The sequence below is a fragment of the Gasterosteus aculeatus genome, chromosome 18 (assembly GCF_964276395.1).
Source record: "Gasterosteus aculeatus chromosome 18, fGasAcu3.hap1.1, whole genome shotgun sequence".
In the NCBI taxonomy this organism is placed as follows: Eukaryota; Metazoa; Chordata; class Actinopteri; order Perciformes; family Gasterosteidae; genus Gasterosteus; species Gasterosteus aculeatus.
This window is the reverse complement of record NC_135706.1, coordinates 11503958-11523791: the sequence shown is the minus strand read 5'-3', so window position 1 is coordinate 11523791 and position 19834 is coordinate 11503958. Positions and strand designations below refer to the sequence as shown.

Genomic DNA, 19834 nt, shown 5'->3' with positions numbered 1-19834 from the left:
CAGTTACAACAGTCATTTCAATTGATGAAAGTCTTATTTTTAATAAGATATCCACAAATGATTTGCGGTGGCTCTAATCAAAGTGGGACAAACTTCGCTCTCTACTTCTTGTCCAGTACTTCAGCTCTCTCTCACTTGTTGTGCTGCTTCTAGTAAATGAAAACCTTGTCTCTTATGTAAGACTGACTCCCTGGGCGTGCACTCACGCCCGCGGGCCCTCCTCTCCTCGGCCAATCCGCCTGCATCCTCGGCCGCCCGTGACCCCCCCCTCCCCTCCGCCCCGGGGGCTTTGTTCGTCGTCGTGTAATAAGATTCGCGCCGTGTGCCTGCAGCTTACGTTGGACACCGGGGGCAGAGAGTGAAGGGCGAGACGTGGAGAAGGCCGGGGGGGGGGGGGGGGGGGGGGGAGGGGGGTGAGCTACCGGGCAGCGGGCCACGAAACGCCGCAACAGCTGTTATTCCACACCGAGACCTGTTGCCATGGTAACAGAGCCCGAGACCCACGGCCTTCCTCCTACCCTCGGGCCTCCAAGGCAAATGTAAAGGCCTACTGTATACAGCTTCCTTACAGTTACAGGCATTCAAAACAGTGCACCCTCGTGGAATGTCTATTGCAGATGTCATGTTTTAATGTGTTCTGCACGTTTGTTGGGCCGTGTTGCTGTTGCGAACCATCTTAATGGCCTTTTCTCTACTCCAGTAGTCCATTACAGGGCTCATGTTCAGAAAATCCATTGTAACTTTGAGATCATGGTTACATTCATGAGCTCTTTTGTTCAATGATCCATGGGGAACACGTTTTGAATGATGTGTTTTACTTGATCTGACCTAAACAGTGTGAGTGCATAGTGAAGCATTTCTGAAATCGGGACGTTATGTAACATACAGAGAACTCTTTCAGGACTGGTTGAAAAAGAAGTGGAAAGAACAGAACGTAAAGCTCAGATACTGCACAGTATCACAGTTCCTATTGACAGCTTCTTTGTTGCAGGTCAGGTGGACAATATTTGCTTTCACACAGTTACACAACCTCACCTTAATCCCATGCGCGAGGTAATTACTTTAGATTTGGGGTCAGATTAGAGTTTCACGCTTCTTGCAGTGTTAACCATTAAAGTACGTCTGGCTATTTAACAGTGTGACAGCGTGATTATTTTAATTTAGTATGTAAATATGTGCAATTAGGACAGGAGTGGAATATATAATTGTCTCTATTGGCCTTTATATTACGCATTTCTCTTTCTCCCAATCATTATTTTTTTATAAAACTTTTTAAGAGACTATCCGACAAAAATGTGTCTCCTTTCTAAGGCTAAACATCTCTTGAAGGTTAACCAAGACAAAGCGCTTCCGTGGGATTTGTTGCATAAATAAATATTATTGCCTCACCTCGTGTCCTTGGGCACACCAGAAATGTAAACACTGGCGAAACCATATCAAGACTAACATTGTTCCTTTTGATCGGTTGACACTCAAAGTGTTTATAACCCCTAGGTAGCTCAAGGACACCACATTTGATATAATTTCATTGTTATTAGTTAATAAACTCTATACTTTAGTGAGACTAAAGAAACCAGACAAGTTATTCCCTAAAAACTACCACAGGATGAGAAAGTATTTTATCTGGCAGAGCTTTCTGTAAGGCCTTGATTACTGGTTCTTTTGTCTTATATGTTGATTACAAGGTACATAAGAGGACTTGAATATGTATGTCGGTCCAGGTTCTTCTCCTGATTTGAGGCCCCTGAGGCAGAGGATGTCGTACAGAGAGTTAATTAGACAAAAACACCGGCAAATGCTGTGTATTGTATATGTTCTGGTCGTTTGTTATTCAAACAAACGATTGTTGCGGCTCGGGTGAATACAAACATTGTATTTTTCAACACGATACAGTGAGATTAGATTAATGGAGCTGTGGTTTGAGTTCATTGAATCTTAATGACCCGGTACACGTCGCATGTTTATGCTGTAGTTGTGTGACTGCGGCGCTCTCTGCCGGCAAAGATGACCAATTGCGTAATATGTTATATTATATTATTAGAGCAAACAAATAATTAACATAGCTTCCCCCATATGGAATAAAACGAACAAAACATATGTTATCGAGATAAGTTTACGAAAACAACGTGGCAATGTATTCTCTTCAGGCATTTTCTGGGACACCCGCGCGACTTTCGTCAGGCTGTTGAAGGACCCCGAGATGGCCATGCTCGCCGCACGTACGTACAATTTTGTTGGACTTTTGTCAAATATTTCCGCTTTTCTTTGAAAGTGAATGAGTTATTTTTGTGTTTTGTGTTCGTTTAAAGCCACTGCTACATACTACCTTGGCTTTTCCGCGAAAACATTCATTTATATCGTACTTGTCGAACTATTCGTGTAGCTAACATTAGCATTACTGCAGCGGTCTGTGCGAAAAACACGTGTTTCTATATCTGTACAGATGTTTCTGTTGTCCTCAATTAAGGAATATTTGTATTTAACAGCAGATTCGCTTCTGCCTGGATTCTCTGACAATTGTCAATCATTGTGTCTAACATTAATTTACATGCATAAGACACCTCCCCGTCCAGCTTATAAACTGGGCCTAAACGTGTACAAGATCTCGACACCAAAATGCTTTTGAAACATGGGATCTGTATATTTAAATGATATAAGGCACAGCGGAGTTAAGTTACCCGGCAATGATGCGGATCTGTGTGTTAATAAATACTAAATACACAACGCGTGTAGACGTATTCTTTGTCCACTCTTAAGTTCTTAGCGTATTATTTTTGCGTGTACATAAGATCTCACACCGGTCAGCTTCGGCTTTGAGTGTGAGTTGCTCGCCCGTGTAATGTTTTGTTGGAGGGCTGTAATGTACCGATTGTTGCTGCTGTGATTTCCAGCCCGGAAGAAAGTGAAGTGGTCTGTGGACCCAAGGAACACCAGCTGGAGTAATGATGAATCCAAATTCGGCCATAAGATGATGGAGCGAATGGGCTGGTCCAAGGGGAAGGTGAGATGGATCTTTCTTGATGTGTCAACTGTATTTCCTGAGACGTTTGACAGTGTTTTGATGACGCTTGTTATGTTTTCTCGATGAAGGGCCTTGGCAGAAGCGAGCAAGGTTCCACTGAAAATATCAAAGTTAAAGTTAAAAACGACAATTATGGTCTTGGAACAATGGCCAGCTATGAGGTGAGCCTGTTTCCCACATTTGACGCTACACTTGAATTAAGTCTTCTCGTTGCACCGTTAATTTTCAAGTGAAGATTTGTAGCAGGGCTCTTTTATTTTGTTGTTGTTGTGCTGATTGATGCCTGTTTTCACAGGACAACTGGATCGCACACCAGGATGACTTCAACGAGCTTCTGGCTCAACTGAACAACTGCCACGGACAAAACGGCAGCGCCGGTATGTACGAAAGCGAGTGATAACTGTAATGCACCTTGTTACATCTTGATAAAGAGGTTGAACGTGTATGTGTGATGTTTAACCTCATGAGATGTTACTAACAAAACATTGGCACTTGTTCTTCACAAATCGATTTATACTTATTCAAGAAAATGTTTCAATTCATTTTCTTCAAGTTAAGCCAAATCACCCCGTGCCACATCATCAGCTCACACTGTTACACCATAAATTCAACCATAATGTTGCTGTACTTACAACTCTTGCCATTACGATGCCGTAGAGCAGCCGTTTGTGTGTGCGTTCCCTCCGTTGGACAGTAGAGGGTGATGCGCTGCAACATTTAGGAGAGAAACATTTCCACAGTTGAAAAATGAACATACATCTGTCAGCACAGGCCTGGGAGACAAAGCATGTCACTGTTTTATGAGGTTGTAATAAAATGCAATGATTTTAAATGGTCATCTTAAAATGATAGCTATTGATGACTACATTGTTGTTGTCGTTTTTTATTTAAATAAAGCATCTATAGAAACTCCACCAGTAGAGGAAGCGAAAGGGTTCAGCTTGGAAGAGAAGTCCAAGACCTCCAAAAAGCGGGTCCATTACATGAAGTTCACTAAAGGTGAGTTTGTGGTTCTCAACAAGGAAAGTTTCTGATCAAATAGTTTCAGTGCAAGCACGTACTGATGTGTGTATTATTTTTCTTATTTAAGCACCTGCAAAAGTTTGTGCCTCTACTTCTTTTGGTTTTCCGCTTTCCATATAATCCACCCAGACCGACAGAACGCCTCCGTAACCATTCCTTGAGCGGTGTGCACTTGGCTTAGACCACAGATGCTGATCAGAGCCCTGTCAGGCGGTGCTGGGTCACTTGGCCCGGTCAGTGCAAGGGGAGGTTATTAATAACTCTTCCTTCTACTTTCATTCATTTTACTCCTTTAAAACCCAGGAAGCCAAAATTGGCTGGTCAAGGCCAGTGCACTGATAGGCACAAGGAGGTATCTGGTGTTCAGGACCACTGGAGACCAAAAGGAATAACCGCTTACTCATCGTCTAATGCTTTGCTTAAGCATGGAGCATAGTTGAGTGATTGCAAGCACCATTTCTTAATAAGATTGTCAAGGTATTCATCAGTAATGGTGTTTTGATGCTGAACTTGCAACACTGAGCTGATATTGATCGGCGATGTCTTTATTGCAGTAACTCTGCAAGTCCTTTTGCATGTGCTGGAGTAATTACTCTGTAACCGTTCTTGTTATTGGGTTCAAATGTGCCTCATCGGGTCAGCATACACAGGAAAACAAAATCTCAACTTTTGCCTCACCTGGAAGAGCCTTTTACATTTTACGTCATTCAATAGCAACTTCCTATTTCCTGTTTGGGGCATCTGGCAGGTCCATTTACTGCCCCCCCCCCTCAAAAAAACAACACCTCCCAGAAGCTGTGTGACCCATTAAGATGACCCCACCAGATAGATGAGTGGCGTCCGTCTCTTCCCCAGATGCTCTCCCCCTGTTTTTGTGATCTTAATTTGGCAGGGGCCAGAAAAAGACTTTGTCCCCGGTGGATTGGATCCACCGTACTCACTTAAGACACAAGGCATAGGTTAATGGTGTGATGATTTTACTCCAGAATCTTCTGAATTCTCTGACTCGTACAGAGGCAGCAGTAGTCTTAGTTGGTGTGCATCCACACTGTCTCTAAATATACCCCCTTTTTTATTGTCCAATGTTAATGCATATTTGCATTGTAAATTTGAATTTGTGAGTAAGTCTTTGTCTTGTAAATGAGGACTTCTCAGCAAAGAACAACGGACATGTTATTTGCATTGTGCTCAAACACATTTTTGGAGCATATATTGAATTCATTTGTAACACTTATATTTGGACGTGTGTCTCTTTGATTCCGTAGCCACCCGAATACCGTGAGGCTCAGAATACAAAGGGAAACCAAAGAGCACGTAGCACTCTGACAGTTGTACGATTTCCCACATTAAGACATTTAAGATCCACTCACTTCAGCATCTTTATTTTCTCTGCCTTGGCACAGTGGGAGGCAGGTAAGGGGGAAATGCAGGTGGCAACGTTTGGTCTGCAACTTGATCTTCAGCCAGTTTGTTGCTCTGTGTGAAATGGACACCTGTATAACAACGTAACACCACTTAAACTTGTTTCTACTCAAAAGGGGTTGGCGACTGTTGCCATGCAACGGAAGGCACGCTGGCGTTACTTGTTTGTCCGTAACCTGATTGGAAACTTGAGAGTTGAGTGTTGCGTCTGCTTGAAGTGGTCCGACAGGCATAAACTGTCAGTCCAGTTCCACCGTTTAAAAAGCCTGTTTTTGACGAGGGTGACTTCATGTAGGAAATGTTCATGGTCCTCACAGCTAAATCATTAATTTAATAGTTTATTGGTTCATTTAATATAAAGTCTGTAAAAACATTGATGGTTAAATTTACGACCGCAGTAGCACCTGAGAACCGTGGTAGCATCTCCCCCTCCGTAGCGGCGCGGGCCTCCTCCTCCTCCTCCTCTTCCTTCTGCTTTTTTATTGATATCCTGTCCTGTTCATGCCGGTTCCCTCACTGCCAGCGCTGAGGATTGATGGCCTTTGTTTGTGGGGGGGGGGGGAGCACCAAAATCTCCGCTGCTTGGGTCCGGGACCCGCAGCATAAACCAGTAACCCAGTTTTAATTGCTACCTCCATCCATCATCTGTCATGGCAGCAAAGAGAGGGCGAGGGCGGAGGTGGGGGGTGCAGAATTTAACTACAGCTCTCCATCCGCTGTGTTTGGCTTTGTAGTAGTGTCGGGGCTTTTCAACCTAACAAATGTTTGCGTTTGAGCCGTAAACTGAAACGTTTTGAGGCCAAATAAGCTATAAGTTCACAGCAAGCTGAAGAAGCTGCAAGTGTAACTAGATCTACCAACCTGTTCAGTTCTGGGGACTTTTATGTGACCCCTCCTCATATTGTACTTCTTTTGTTAATTGAACATTTGTTTCTGCCTGCTTTGCCCAGTAATCCGTACTGACAGTGGTTGCCATTTCAACTGTGCCATTGGAAACCAGCATGTATTCACAAACACTTTCCATTGCACGGCAGCAGCTCGCATGCTTCGTCCTGCGTCCTGGCACTCGGCCACCTTTTTAAACGCCTCAGCTCCTTTCTTTTTTATCACAACATTTGCTATTTGCACTTTCACCTGAAAGCCTGAGAATTCTGACAGGCGCTTCCTCATCCAAACAGCAGAAAGGTCACATTGGGCATAACTTTACATTTGACCCGAGTTCGCTGGACGAACTCGGGTCCCGTCCCTCATTTATTTTAGTTCGCAACATACTTTTCTTGGTTTTACTTCTCAGACCTGCATGTGCAGCTTTCAAAGCCAAGAGTAGGGGAGATAGCGGTTTAAAAGCAATAAATAACCGAATGTTATCAGAGCCCCGCTGAAGGAAGAGGATGCAGCTGTACGAACAGGACCCGGGCCTGAGACGGGCGACTGTGTGCTTCCAGGAGTCTTTGAGGCCTGGCTTGAAAATGGGAATCCGGAGGCGGGGCGTGGCAGACCTCGTCGGTGGTTTATTTTTCTATGCCGTTTTATCCCTGGAGCAGAAGCGAACCACGCAAACCTCCCCTCTCTTTGCTCAAGATACCGCCCCCCCCACGCCTACTTGTTCTTTCAACTGTAGCCAATACAGGTTGTCTTCATTTGGGACGTGTCCCTTTTGTATGTGAGAAAATGTGAACGGTCAAAAGTGAAAACCTCACTAGGTCATATCAGTAATCTGTATTTTTTGTTTTATGAATTGCAAAAATAAACCGTTTAAAACAGATTTTGAAGTTGCTGAATGAATTTGAAATATTTATCCTTTTTTTTTTTCTCCGTAGGAAAAGACCTGTCCTCCCGTAGTGAAACAGACCTTAACTGCATCTTTGGGAAAAGAGGAAAAGCTGCCAAATCACGAGAGCAGGTAAAATCAAGATACGTTCACAGGCCCTGAAAACTAAACTTTTTTCCAAACCATAACCTTGCAAATCCATTTTTTACATTTTCTTATCAATGGTTTAAGTTCTTACAAAAAACACATGCAAACCTCATAAACCACATGTACCATGTTGAGGCCGGAACCCAGTTCATGAGCGGGTGCATTTTATCCGTGGCTCGGGCTCATTGGCCTCCGTCTTGGTAATTAAGGGCGATGGCTGGTGCTGATGCCTCAGTCATCGCTGTGGTGTCATGTGACCCGAGTGCTTGTACGGGGCCCAGCTCCTTAACGGCCCGAGGTCCCAGATTAGACATGTCACATCGTGCAGCTTTAACGCCGCCAACGGCCCACTGATGGCGGCGAGAGCACCTAAATCCAGTTAAGGGATTTGCGCTCTTACCCACTACTGCTCCCGCTGCAATCCCTCTCTTCTCTACCGGCGTCCCGGAGCGTCCACGTCAGGGAGCTCCAAGGCCACAGGGCGTTATTAAAGGCAAATCAAAAATTTGGGATGAGGCGTGCGGAAATCTGAAATGATGACGCTTGCAAAAAAAAAAAAGTTTGCCTTTTTGCTCCTGGCGTTGGTCACTTCAAACGTCACTTTGCCATCCGGCGTTATGCTGGCGCTTGTGCTTTTTGAAGCGTAGCTTAAAGGCTCAGACAGGTGCAAGTTGCATGCTTAGCTACTTGTGAAAAACAAGACCTCACCTGTTACCGAATTAACGTTAGCGTTCTAATCTATTCCGGTTGTTATGGTTGCATTGAAATATTAAACTGGGCGTGCGTTGTTAGAAATGAAACGTACGTATTTGCTAATGGAACTTGTTGAATTATTTATAGATACTGAATAACTAAATCATCATGTTGAATAAGTAAGCACGCAACCTTTAGCATTAAATTGCAATAGGATTTGTAAATACTTTTTCAGATATAAGATGGTTGACTGCCAACAGATGGGATTTTATTCTAACTTTGCTTGATAAATAAACTGGGATTATTACAAAAAAGTTATTGGAGTTGACACAAGCAGAACTTATGTCTCTATGTATTTGTTTTGCTGACTCCATACAGCAGGACAGAGACAAATGTTGCTTTTGTACACGGTGACACAGAAAATCCTCTTGTTGGCTCCCTCCTGTTTATCTCAAGCGTTTGGCTTGAAGACATTGGCATCTTAAAATCCATAAATTGCACGGGGAAAACCGTTTTTTCTATTCCCGCGCAGGTGCCCGAGCCATAACATGACAATGGCTGCTGATTAACATTGGAAACGCAAGCAATATACACCAGCATTTCCTGCCTAATCGTTGGGTTACGGGTTGCTATTTTTCAGCCAGGAGGGACGCCAATGACCATATCGAAAACACTGAACACAATTACAATGGCGTCCCTGCGGGGCCTCGCGTTGAAGCCCAGCAACGTTTGAGCCGGCTGGGACGAGGTAAAGAGGGTGATGGACCAATCAAGCTCCAGGCATTGTCCAGAGTCTCCTGTGAGTGTCCGCGGCGCTGCCGGTGACCCTCAGTGCCCCCTGGTCTGTGCTCGCGGTGCTCCTCTGTTCCAGCACAAAATACGATCTACAACACTCACGCGTGTAGTAACGTCGGTGCCCCAAAGAGCTGTACTACACGTAGAGGCCGTCTCGAAATGAAGGCCATTTAGTGGTGAAATGGGTTGGCGCATTATCGCGTATCTGCACCTCGACCAGGTGAGACCCGATCGGGTTCGGCTTCAGAACCGCCCTCCTTCCCGCTCACGAATCTCCCGGCTCTTTACCCTCCACCCCGCCGCCTCCCTTCCACCAGTCCCACGCCGCTGGGGTTTTCCTTCCTTGCAGTGATGTGCTTCCTGCTCGCCTCTTATCGCTGCTCACAACGCTCCCTGAAATGCAGACACACACACACACACACACACACATACACACACTCTGCCGTCCCACGTGCCTCTTTTCATCAAAGGCAGGATCGGATCTGTTGAAAACGAGCAGACAGGACAGATTATTAACCCCCACATATTAGTTGGTCGTTGGTTAGTTTTGTTTGTGTAAATTTGTCTTTTTAAATAATCTCCAGGTGAAAACATCCCAACCTCACAGTATGTTGGGTAACAATGCCAACCAAGACAACTTACGATAAAGATAACATTTAAACAAAAATGCATAGAGGAATGTCTTAGTTTTTGGGCTCTTTTTTGATATTCTTTGTGAACAACATTGATGCATTTTGAAATACGTAACAAACTAATATAATTCAAAACCTATGTGTTCTAGCCATGTGATCTGAAAAGGAAACTCAGCAGGGTTAAAAATTAATCAAATCAAGACATCTGATTCAATAATCAAGCGTTACCAAGCAAGTAATACTACTACTTATCAATGATAAAGTAATAATAATCATAATAAAAGTATTACAAGTATACGAAACGTGCCTGCTTTTAAGAAGCTTATGTTGAGTTATATTTGTCTCAACACTTGACATAAATGTGTTAAGTCATTGATACCGTTTGTCATGACAGCGGTAGTAAACCGCAAGTGCACAAAATTATAAACAGCATAAAATAATGCCCCCTCCGCCCGGGAGGCCACCACAACTAACTACGACACGACAATGATCTGCAGAACAAATGGCTGTTTCACCCGAAGCCTCGTTCCACCGTCTGGCGGAACCACTTGGAAATGTGCGCTTGGACCCCATTATTTACACCCTCCGCCCAGCGAGGCTTATGGAGACGTGGCGGAGCAGCTGTCCATCTCCACGGCTCTCTGTCATCCATCACCCGTCCCGCGCTGCGTCTCCCGCGGGCCCCCCCTCCTGTGTCCCGCCCGGCGCAATTACTCACGGCGTGACAAACGACGGTCTCTCCCTGCCGGGGATCTCTGAGCGCCCCGGCCACTTCGACACCGGGGCCCTTTGGCAGCCCCGTGCTCCCCGTGCTTATCGGTGGACGCGCAGTGCCCCTGGCCGTCCCGCCCCCCCCCAACCTCCCCACCCCTCTCTCTCTCTCTCCACCTACTCCACCACCGTGCCCTCCTCGGGGGGTTTAGTTAGGGGAGCCGCATGGAGGGCCAGCGCGGCTTGATTTATCTCCCTTGCCCCTCTGCCCGACTCCACTCAGGCAGGCCGAAAGAGCCGACGAGGCTCCAGCGGGCCTCGGCTCGAAAGCCCGGCATTAGCTGAAATAAACCATTCTGCCGCCCAGTGAAAAATGTCCTCTGATTGGCTAATTAATCAGTCAAAGGGGAGCGACGCGGCTTGTGACTTGAGGGACCCAAGCGGGCGACCGCAGAGGGCCTGCTGATAAATAGACTCCGCGCCGATTCATATATCAACAAAAGTTAGTCATTTTTTAGAGCCGCCAGCGCGGATGAAAGAGGAACCAACGTTAGCTTCTACGTTTCTTTTTTCTGTCGGGGAGGTTTTTGAAAAGAATAAAAACTCCTTCCAATTGTTATAAAACTCAAAGAATTTATATTGACATTCAATCTTTGTAATTGTAATAAATAACTAATAAATTAATTTAGACCATTTCAGGTTTTTCATTTAGCAATCCAGATATGAAATGTTGTGGGGAATCCCCAGCTAATTAGTCATATAATTTACTGTAGCTTAATGTAATCAGGACCATTTCATTTTCACCTTACTATTCACCCTCTTTAAGTTCAGTAAAAAGAAATCATATAAATTGCCATAATGAATTTTCATGGTCAACAGATACGCCAATATTCTACTTTGTTAGTTCTGCACTCCTTTAAAAATGTCAGGGATGAAAAACGGCTGAGCGTAATTTGGTACAAAGCTTGTTTTGACGTCTGAACCCTCCAGTCAGACGGTCGGTATCGCTCACCCGGGTCAGCGTGACCTCCCGCGGCCTCTCCCACTCCCACTCACGTTGAGGCACAAAAGGCCGGCGGATCGGACCTCATCGGGTGGCACCTGTTGCCAGTTCTTCCCTTCCTACGCGTCTCCCGGATGAATGATCGCGCGTCAGCGGGGGGGCGGCGGCTCCCTCGATACCACCGTCCTCGGGGGTTATGGGGCGGTGCGGCGGCGAAGAGCCAGCGAGCCGATGGGCGGAGCCGAGCGGCGCAACTTTGCTGACGGCGCGGAGGCAAAAATGTCTTCACCGAAGAAAAGAAGTTGTCTTCGGCTTTTGACTGCTGAGGCGTGTCAACGTGGAAGTGAGCGAGTGTTGAGTTGTTGTTTTGAATGTTTGTAACTGCGGCTTAAAAATGTGCCATGAACATTTAATTGGTTGCTATCGTTTAAGACATCAGTTAAATAGCGTCATAACTCCATGCAAAGAAGCAGCTTGACAGGTGTTTTAATAACTTATATTGTTGTCTATATATATTATATACATATTAGGTGTTCCTTTTTTCACTTTAGTCTAAATTCTTTTGCGGAGTTCCCCTGCATGGAATAATTGTCAGTATAAATAGTAAATCTGGCACCAAATCAGGCCTTTCCCTCTTGGCTCAGTTGTCCATTAACCTCTTAATAGACGCGTTGAAAGGGGTTGCGACCGTAGACGTGCGTTGTCGCGCTGCGGCCGGCGCGGTTTGAATGGGAATGTGCGCTGACGCGGGCCGAAGCCTTTATTGTGAAGCTCTTAATTCATTCTCAGATAACATCTAATTGCCTCAAGCAAGCTTTCCCTTTCTTCAGCGTGCTTGTTGACGGGCCCTTTTGCTTCCACCGCCAAAAATATCACGACCAACCGACCCCCCCCCCCCCCCTCCCTCCCGCCCGCTCCCGGCTGCAAAGACACATGCATACATTTACCACCTACCTCCCTCCTGGCATGCCAAGCTCGCTGACACTTACAGATTAGCGCAGGACGAAAAAGGAAAAAAAAGAGGGCGTCCGTCTCTTAGTTACGGGACTAAGCCGGGAGACACGGGGGCCGCGGTAATTACCGCCCGGTGAAGCTAACCGCCCAAAGACTTCCAGCCCTCTCCGGCTGCTTACAGCCGCCAACTACCGTTTAATCACTGACTCTTTAATCTAATAAATCACAGCTGGAGGAAAATAATCACCGTATCGTCCCTCTCTGGGGTTGGGGAGGAGGTATCCCATGGGGGGGGGGAGATCACAACGGCAAGCGTTTGCCATGTTGAACAAGCACGGGGCAGTCATGCCGCATGCATAATGTCGTCTTCATTTGTTACTTGTGATAAACGTTCTCGCACTGGGCACAAAGTGCCTTTTTTCGGGGGGGGGGGGGTTGTTGTTTAAAGGAAGTATCCTTTAAGCAGAAGCACAGCTTTGCCGAAGCCTCCATGTGTTGCGTTTAATCTACTTAAGCTACTTCATTTCACCGTTTTTAAGTTTGCTGCCTTGTGAACGTGGTGTTCCTTCAGGAAGGGAAGCAGACTATCAGGATCACATTGGGGGTCAGCAACATTATGTAAAGAGGAAGAACAAGATGGATGTCGGGGCGGTTTGCTTATTTACTGGAGGATAAGGCATCCAGCTGTTTTTCTGTCCGCCCACATCAGGCGCGTGAAGGATGTGCTGCTGCACCCGCGTGCCATCGGGGAGAGACAGCTGGCTAATCAGGGCCTGATCCATAGACCTTGAGTATCGCCAAATTTATTATTGTGGCAGGACAATGAGGGCACACTCACGCAATTACAGTCCCGACCAATATTGGCTTGAAAATATTGGAGGAAAAAAACCCACCGCGTATTGCAAAGCGGGCAGTTTTTTAAGAAAATAAATAGGCTACTGCAGCTTTGTCGAATGCTAATTAAGATGTGAGCCACAAGGCGATTAAAGCTAATTAGTAAGAAACATTAATCTTTTTTCATAACGTTTAGTAAATCTTATAGTTGTTCCCCATTACAGGATATTTTCTTAGACAAACTTGTGATTTTTTTTTTTTTCATTACTAAAATAAAATCTTATTTTCCCTTAAACAAAAATTGTAATTTGGTTAATAGATAACAAGTTCACATTCCAAGTTCACAGCCTTTGGTTATCATTCCCTGGTTTTATTGTGGAGCCGGGAAACAAACACAGATGTGCTTTAACGCACAATTCTACAGAAGTACCTGTTGGAGAAGATAAGTGGAGGTGACAGTTAATTGTGAAATTGGCTTCGATTAGAGCTGCATTTCATCATTAAATCACAACGCATGCTTATTTTTTCCAACAATTAATGCACAGAAAGATGAATCATTTGAAAGATAGACAATAAAAAAAAAAACTTTGAAAAGTTGTAACTAGCAAATGTTTAATGGTTTGAAGGAATACTTGAATAAGTTGATTCACTAATTTAAGTAGGGCTACTTTTGTGCGTTTAGTTCTCTTCAATGAGAGCGGATGAAACGACCTCCATGTGTTAATAAAGGCCTTGGCTTGGGATCCGCGGCGAACAACATCCCAACAGTATTGGTTTTGGAAAAAGGTAAACATCAAGTTGCTTTACTCGCTGCATATTTGTTTCGGATCCAGTGTCGAAGTCAAAGAAGTTTCTCCGCCAAAATAAGTTTTAAAACCGAGTTGCACGCGGTCTTAAGTGACCCTTCCATCGCCCGGCTGGCTCCGATGCCTCTGCCCTTGATTACGTTGGCCCCCGTATCTCTGCTCCTCTGGGCCAACGAGGGGAGATGGAACTGGAGGGTCTTGAAGGAGGCGGCCTGGTGAATGTCTTCCCCACCCTCTCCTTTTTTGTTTTTTTTTCTCTCTCCGGGACCCTCCACGGGCCCTCCTCGTGTTCCCTGCCCAGACCCGCCACCTCCCCCACTCCACTCCACTCCCACCCCTCCCCGCCCCCGCCAGGGCAGAGAATGGAGCAGGAAGGGCCCGATAGCCAGCCGGGCCGCTGCTCGGCCGAAGGAGCCTTATCTCAGAGCTGCACACAGTGCAGCGAGCGCATCCTCTTCCTGGGGTTCTGGGCCCGGGAGGAGGAGGAGGAGGAGGAGGAGGAGGTGGAGGAGCAGCAGGAGCAGGAGGAGATGTCGCCACATGAAGGTGTGTTCTGCGACCCCACTGGGTTACAGCCTGGGAATACCTCATCAACCGTCCGCCTCTAGTTCCAGCAATTATGTGGACTTGTTTTCTAAATGATGTATATTTGTGTCGGGTTTGGCACTAAAATAGCAAAAAGCAGTAACGTTTAGATTATGTTTTCTTTTGGAGGAAGTAAAGACGTAAACCACTGTGGGAAGGTTTCAACTCATCCACACTGCACTTATTTAGTTTAGTGAGATTTGTTTCTGAACTCGTGTTGGAAAGGAGTAAGTGAACATACGGAACTCTATAATCCTCACTTCTGATACGGTTTTCCCAGTTTTTGTGATTTCTAGCCACAGTATTGATCATTTTTGTCCTCCTCCATCGTGTGCCTTCCACTCGCGGTGCGCGTGAGAATGTGCTGCATGCGTGTTGTGAACATCGCAGCCAATTATCTCACTTCTGTCACAATTTGTCAATCAACATTTGGAAATTCGAGAGAGAATTGAATTATCTTAATATTCACGTTGGCCTAGTGTTAAAAAAGAAGTTGTCTCTGGTTGTCTTTGACCGAGACGTTTACGCGCCTAACATTATCTACTTCTCTGTATTGGTTAATATTTGTCATGATTGTTAATATCACATTCTGTCGTGTTTTTGCTTTACTCAAACATAAAGCTGATTCAGCAGCGATGCCGCTCTGCTAACATTACAGTGTTGTATTATGAGTTCATAAAATGGCGCTTTTATCAGGAAAGATTTATTCTGCTCCGAGGGTTTTGTCTCATAAAAGCAGTCCGGCACAAATCGCCAAGTACAAAAACAACCAGGTGAAAACGGCACACAGCTTGAAACGGGGAAATAAGATCTCAAACATTACTGCCGAGTGGTCTGTTAGTAACACGTTGCCTACAGCAAACCTCTCCAGGGCCGCCGGTACTGCTGACTGTAGGTGGTTTGCGTCCCCGCTGTGCGCGTGTTTGTCCGGCCGGATCAGGGTTTAATGGAGATCCCCAGGCGGAGCGGACGGAGGACCAGGTCCCTGCTACTCGCCCTGATGAAGGAGTTTCTCTGTCACTCTCCTGCTTCTTCTTCTTCCTCCTCTTCCGTCTCCCTCTCGAGAGTAATTTCACAGGCGGTTCTAAAGTGGCCCCCAGCCGTCTCCCCTAATCCCAGGTACATGTTGTTTGCCGCTGTCAGCTCCAAACCACATCTCGTCTCTCCCAAGCGCAGGATGCCATTGTGCAGTAACGGGGAGTATAGATTTTTTCTTTTTTTTCTTTCTGGGAAGTTGGAAAGTTTTGTGTAATGGCTCCTCAACTGAAGGGCCTTAGCCCCCCCCCCCCCCCCCCCCCCCCGCCTCCTCCACACCTTGTTAGCAGATGGGGTTCTTTATAGTTGAGGTCTGAGGTGGCGGAAAACTTCACAACACCTGCCTTGTCATGTAGCCTCAATCATGTGCTCCTGACTGTGATGCTTATGCAATACAGTGATCCCTCGCCACTTCGCGGTTCACTTATCGCGGATTCGCTATTTCGCGGATTTTCATATTGCATTTTTTTTTTTTTGGTGCATTGTGCTCTGCATTCTGATTCGCTAAAAACTCACTCCCGAGCCGTTCATTACAGTTCTCCAACGTAATCGATGGTGGCATGTCGGTGTACAAGGATCTTTTTGCAAAGAAGAAAAAAGAGCGACAACAGCTGCCTATCACTATGTTCTTCTCCCGAACAAACACACCTGCACCGCGGGCTTCAGAAGAAGAGAACACTGCAGAGCGCAGTCAGGATGCAGCGGCCCAGTCTGAAGAGCAGTGAAACGGCCTACACGCGAGTCACTGTATTTGTATACATGTAATAGTTGCTAATTGTAAAAAAAAAAAAAGTTTTCTATTTCGCGGATTTCACTTATCGCGGGTCATTTTCGGAACGTAACCCCCGCGATAAACGAGGGATTACTGTACAGTAAACCGAATATGCAGAAATGAACCTTTCATGATGTTACATCAGTCATAGCTGTAAAAAAAGGTATTGATCTAGTGTTGTATGTGCGGAGTAATTTATGTCCGTATTAATTATATTATACAGCAAACAAAAGGGTTAGTTCATTTTTTAATCGATAGAGATACATATATAAGTCTGTGTGTGTGACTCAGAGAGATTGCTTGACGGGTTCCATTGAAGTCCCGTAGTTTGGAACCAAATACATTTACCGTAGACGAGGAAGCCCGGCTGCTTTAGTAGGAACATTACTCCACATTTCCGTCCGTTTGGGTCCCGCGAGACCCGTTGTTCTCTACGGCCACATGGTTTTAACAGCCCATCACTTGGCTTGTGCATTTCAATCAGTGTTAAGGGGTCAAAGTAGTGTCATCGCAATGTACAAGCTTTAAAGGCCAAAACCGTGAGGTGACTCGACATATAACGCGGCGTTTTCATTTCGTCTCTAATCTGTATCGTATCTGTAAAAATGCGGTTGAGTTGCACATCTCCGAGGCAACGCTCCGCGCGGCCGCATTGTTTAGTGCGCCTCCGAGGAGGAGCTCCCGTATTCTTCCGGACGAATCATTATGCATTGAGTAGGCCATTAGGAAAATGAAGACAAATGGGTCGCGGGGGTGAGGTGACAAATTGTTCCTGCTGCAGAGTTGAGATACGGCTCTCGGCTGAGAAGTGGTCCCGGTTTACGAGCAAACAGACGAGTCTGTGGCCCACGACTCACGTTGGAGACAGTTTAACCAAATCAAATGAGCGAGTGTTCTCTGCTTTTTAACAGCTACCACCGTTTTACTGCCTCACAGGAACCAGGAGGAGAAATGTGTGTATCAGACAGGAGGTCTTTGATGATCTCACCAAATATAAAAAGTTGTTTAAACTCAACCATGAATTATATTCGCCGTTTGTTTTAAAGGAGAGAATTATACCGTTTACTTTGCCGGATGTCCAAATACTGGTGTTAAAATAAGCACACATTTATTATGCAATGTATAGAATCAATTTTATGTGTAGTATAATTAATATAATCTATGTTTAAATATTTGTAAGACACGTGAATTAGTTTTGTAGTGTCACAATGGAACAGAAAACGACTCCTATACATATATTTAAGTTCTGGTCTTAAGTCAGAGGCGCTAAGAGATGGTTTTAAAGACGTGTGAATCTACATTGTGTTTGCAAGGAGATGATGAGAAATGTCACGTGTGACAATTGGGTCCATTGATGCTTATTTTAAGATGATCCTTTAACACCTATTGTTACCTCCACATGCTATTTTGAGCTCTGTCCACAAAAAAATCAGCCTCCTAATCTACGCACGATGATTGACGATCACTTAAGCTCCTCGGTCCACGTGTGTGTTCTCTAAATGTTGCATCCTAACTTGTCTCTCTTCTGTGTTTTTGGTCCAGCAGAGCGACGGCGGCGGTCCTCCGGATGAGACGGAGCCGACTTGTCCTCCCGCCGCCTTCGAGCTGGACGCAGAGTCCATCACCAAGACGGTGAAAAGTGCCCTCACTATGCAGGAGTATTTTGCGCGACGAATGGCGGACTTGAAAAGGGCTAGTGAAGAGGCGCCGTCAACGGAGACCAACGAGACATCCGGTCCAACCAACGAACCCGTCATCGTCATCGACGACGGTGGCGGCGAGCCCAAAAAGAAGAAGAAGAAGAAGAAGAAAAATAAGAACAAGCGTCAAGAGTCTGAAGACCTGGAGGTGGTGGAAGAGAACAGCACTGCCGTTCCTGTCATCTTAATAGAGGACGATGAGGACGAACGGGGGGACAGTTCTGGTAAAAAGAAGAAAAAGAGGAAAGTGAATGAGAACTGTGGCGCCCCCTCTGGCGGGGAGCAGAACTGTGAGGCGCTGCCTCCTTCCAAGAAGAAGAAGAAGAAGCAGCAGCAGCAGCACGAGGGAACTGAGCTGCTGAATGGACACGGGCCCACTGATGATCACGCCGTAGACTCTGAGGTCGTTGACAAGAAGAAACCCATCGAGAAGCCGGGCGATGAAATAAAAGAGGAAGAGCTGGTAGCAAAGAAATCCAAAAAGGACAAGAAAAAGAAAAAGAAACATCAATAGGGGGGAATCAATAGAATTGTCCTCCAATGCCTTCAGGTTTCTTGTAAACATCGTGGGGACACGGACTAATTGTCCTACGCTCCGATACAATCGTATTACCTGTGGAACACTTGACGCTGCCCCGTAAAAAAAACCCACATGATTGGGTCTGTTGCTAAAATGCCTAGACTTAAGGAAGAAGTTAGATATTTTAGGTAATAGCTCATTGCCTTCCTCGTTCCCCCCCCCCTCCCCCCTCCCTCTCTGTCACAGGTGGAGAGACATGAGTTATTGAGGAAACCGCGCTGAAGAGGAATAGTGTTCCTTCAGTCGCGCAGTGGGTAGCGTGATGATCTGATCAGCTAAAATGTTTCCTTTTGACTTGACAGAGGACCTTTTCAACGAGCCAGTCGGTTGGTAACTTAAGTCGTAGGAGGAAAACGGGAACTGGTGCAGTCGCGCAAAACAGCATTCCTCATCACCATTTTGACATTTGCCCCATGACGTAAAACAATAAACGCTACTATCACTGTTTTTTAAATTTTTTTTTGTATATGTCTTATGAGATACGGTTCATTACAAAACCTCATCAGGGTGACGTATTAATATAAAGCATATTTCCTCAACCGTCATGTACTCACATTTGTACTTAATGTAACCGCTGGTTTTCTATGATGCAGATGTCTAATAAAAGTGACACAGGTTCAGCCCCATTCGCTGATTTTTGACGTGTAATTCTCACGCCGCTGCTTCTATATGGAGACAAGCCCCTTCCTCCAGCAGACACGCGTCTGTCACACCGATGGAGGGACGCGGCGTCCGCCCACGCAGCGGTGAACGCATTAGTCATTTCAGAAGCCCCCTATACGCAGATAATGATGTGAAACTTTGTCTCCTCCCAAATAGCATGTGTGTCTGCACGCTCAGGTACAGTAATCAGCTCCCGACGTCACACGTGACCCTCGCTCAGCCCTATATATCACTGCTTCACACACTATCTGTGGCTTCAGGTGCCGTATCCTCTTCCTGTGTGTGTGTGTGTGTGTGTTGGGGGATAAGTTTCACACTAAACTCCAGCTGACGCTTCAGTTTGATGGCTGAAGAGGCGACCAACCAAAAGATGTGCATTAGAATTGCAAGGATCCTTTGCCCTCTGGAGGAAGGAAATTAAAGAAGAGTTAAAACCACGGTGCCTCTCGGGTTACTCCCTCCCCCATAAATACTACAAACCATGACACCATCTGACCTACGATCAACAGAAGCTGTGCGCAGGCATTGTGTGTGTGTGTGTGTGTGTGTGTGTGTGTGAATCACTCCATGGCTGCAGCCCGAGAGTATCCTGTCAACAGGAACTCAAGGAGTTGATCCGCAGCCACAGAAGGAACCTGATTTGTGGTTTATTCTCTCGTTTGATTTAATCACGTGTTTCTATGGAT

General features: G+C 45.7%; 1 protein-coding gene across 2 annotated transcripts; it reads left to right on the top strand.

The window, feature by feature from the left end:
• Positions 1-2079: 2079 nt before the first annotated feature.
• Positions 2080-19111, top strand: pinx1 (PIN2 (TERF1) interacting telomerase inhibitor 1). 2 transcript variants are annotated; one of them, XM_040160841.2, is made up of 7 exons: positions 2080-2219; positions 2892-3001; positions 3091-3183; positions 3318-3399; positions 3920-4021; positions 7288-7370; positions 17748-19111. In XM_040160841.2, exons 1-7 carry the CDS (start codon positions 2201-2203, stop codon positions 18417-18419), a joined length of 1161 nt encoding a protein of 386 aa, XP_040016775.2. In that variant the 5' UTR covers positions 2080-2200; the 3' UTR covers positions 18420-19111. The 2 variants fall into 2 exon arrangements, with proteins under 2 accessions (XP_040016775.2, XP_040016776.2); XM_040160842.2 differs by having other exon boundaries at positions 2102-2219; positions 17751-19111.
• The last annotated feature ends 723 nt before the right edge of the window (positions 19112-19834 follow it).

Coding starts and splice junctions, on each gene's coding strand:
- pinx1 (XM_040160841.2), top strand. Junction 3,002..3,090: donor TGGGCTGGTCCAAGGGGAAG/GTGAGATGGATC, acceptor TTCTCGATGAAG/GGCCTTGGCAGAAGCGAGCA. Junction 3,184..3,317: donor GAACAATGGCCAGCTATGAG/GTGAGCCTGTTT, acceptor CTGTTTTCACAG/GACAACTGGATCGCACACCA.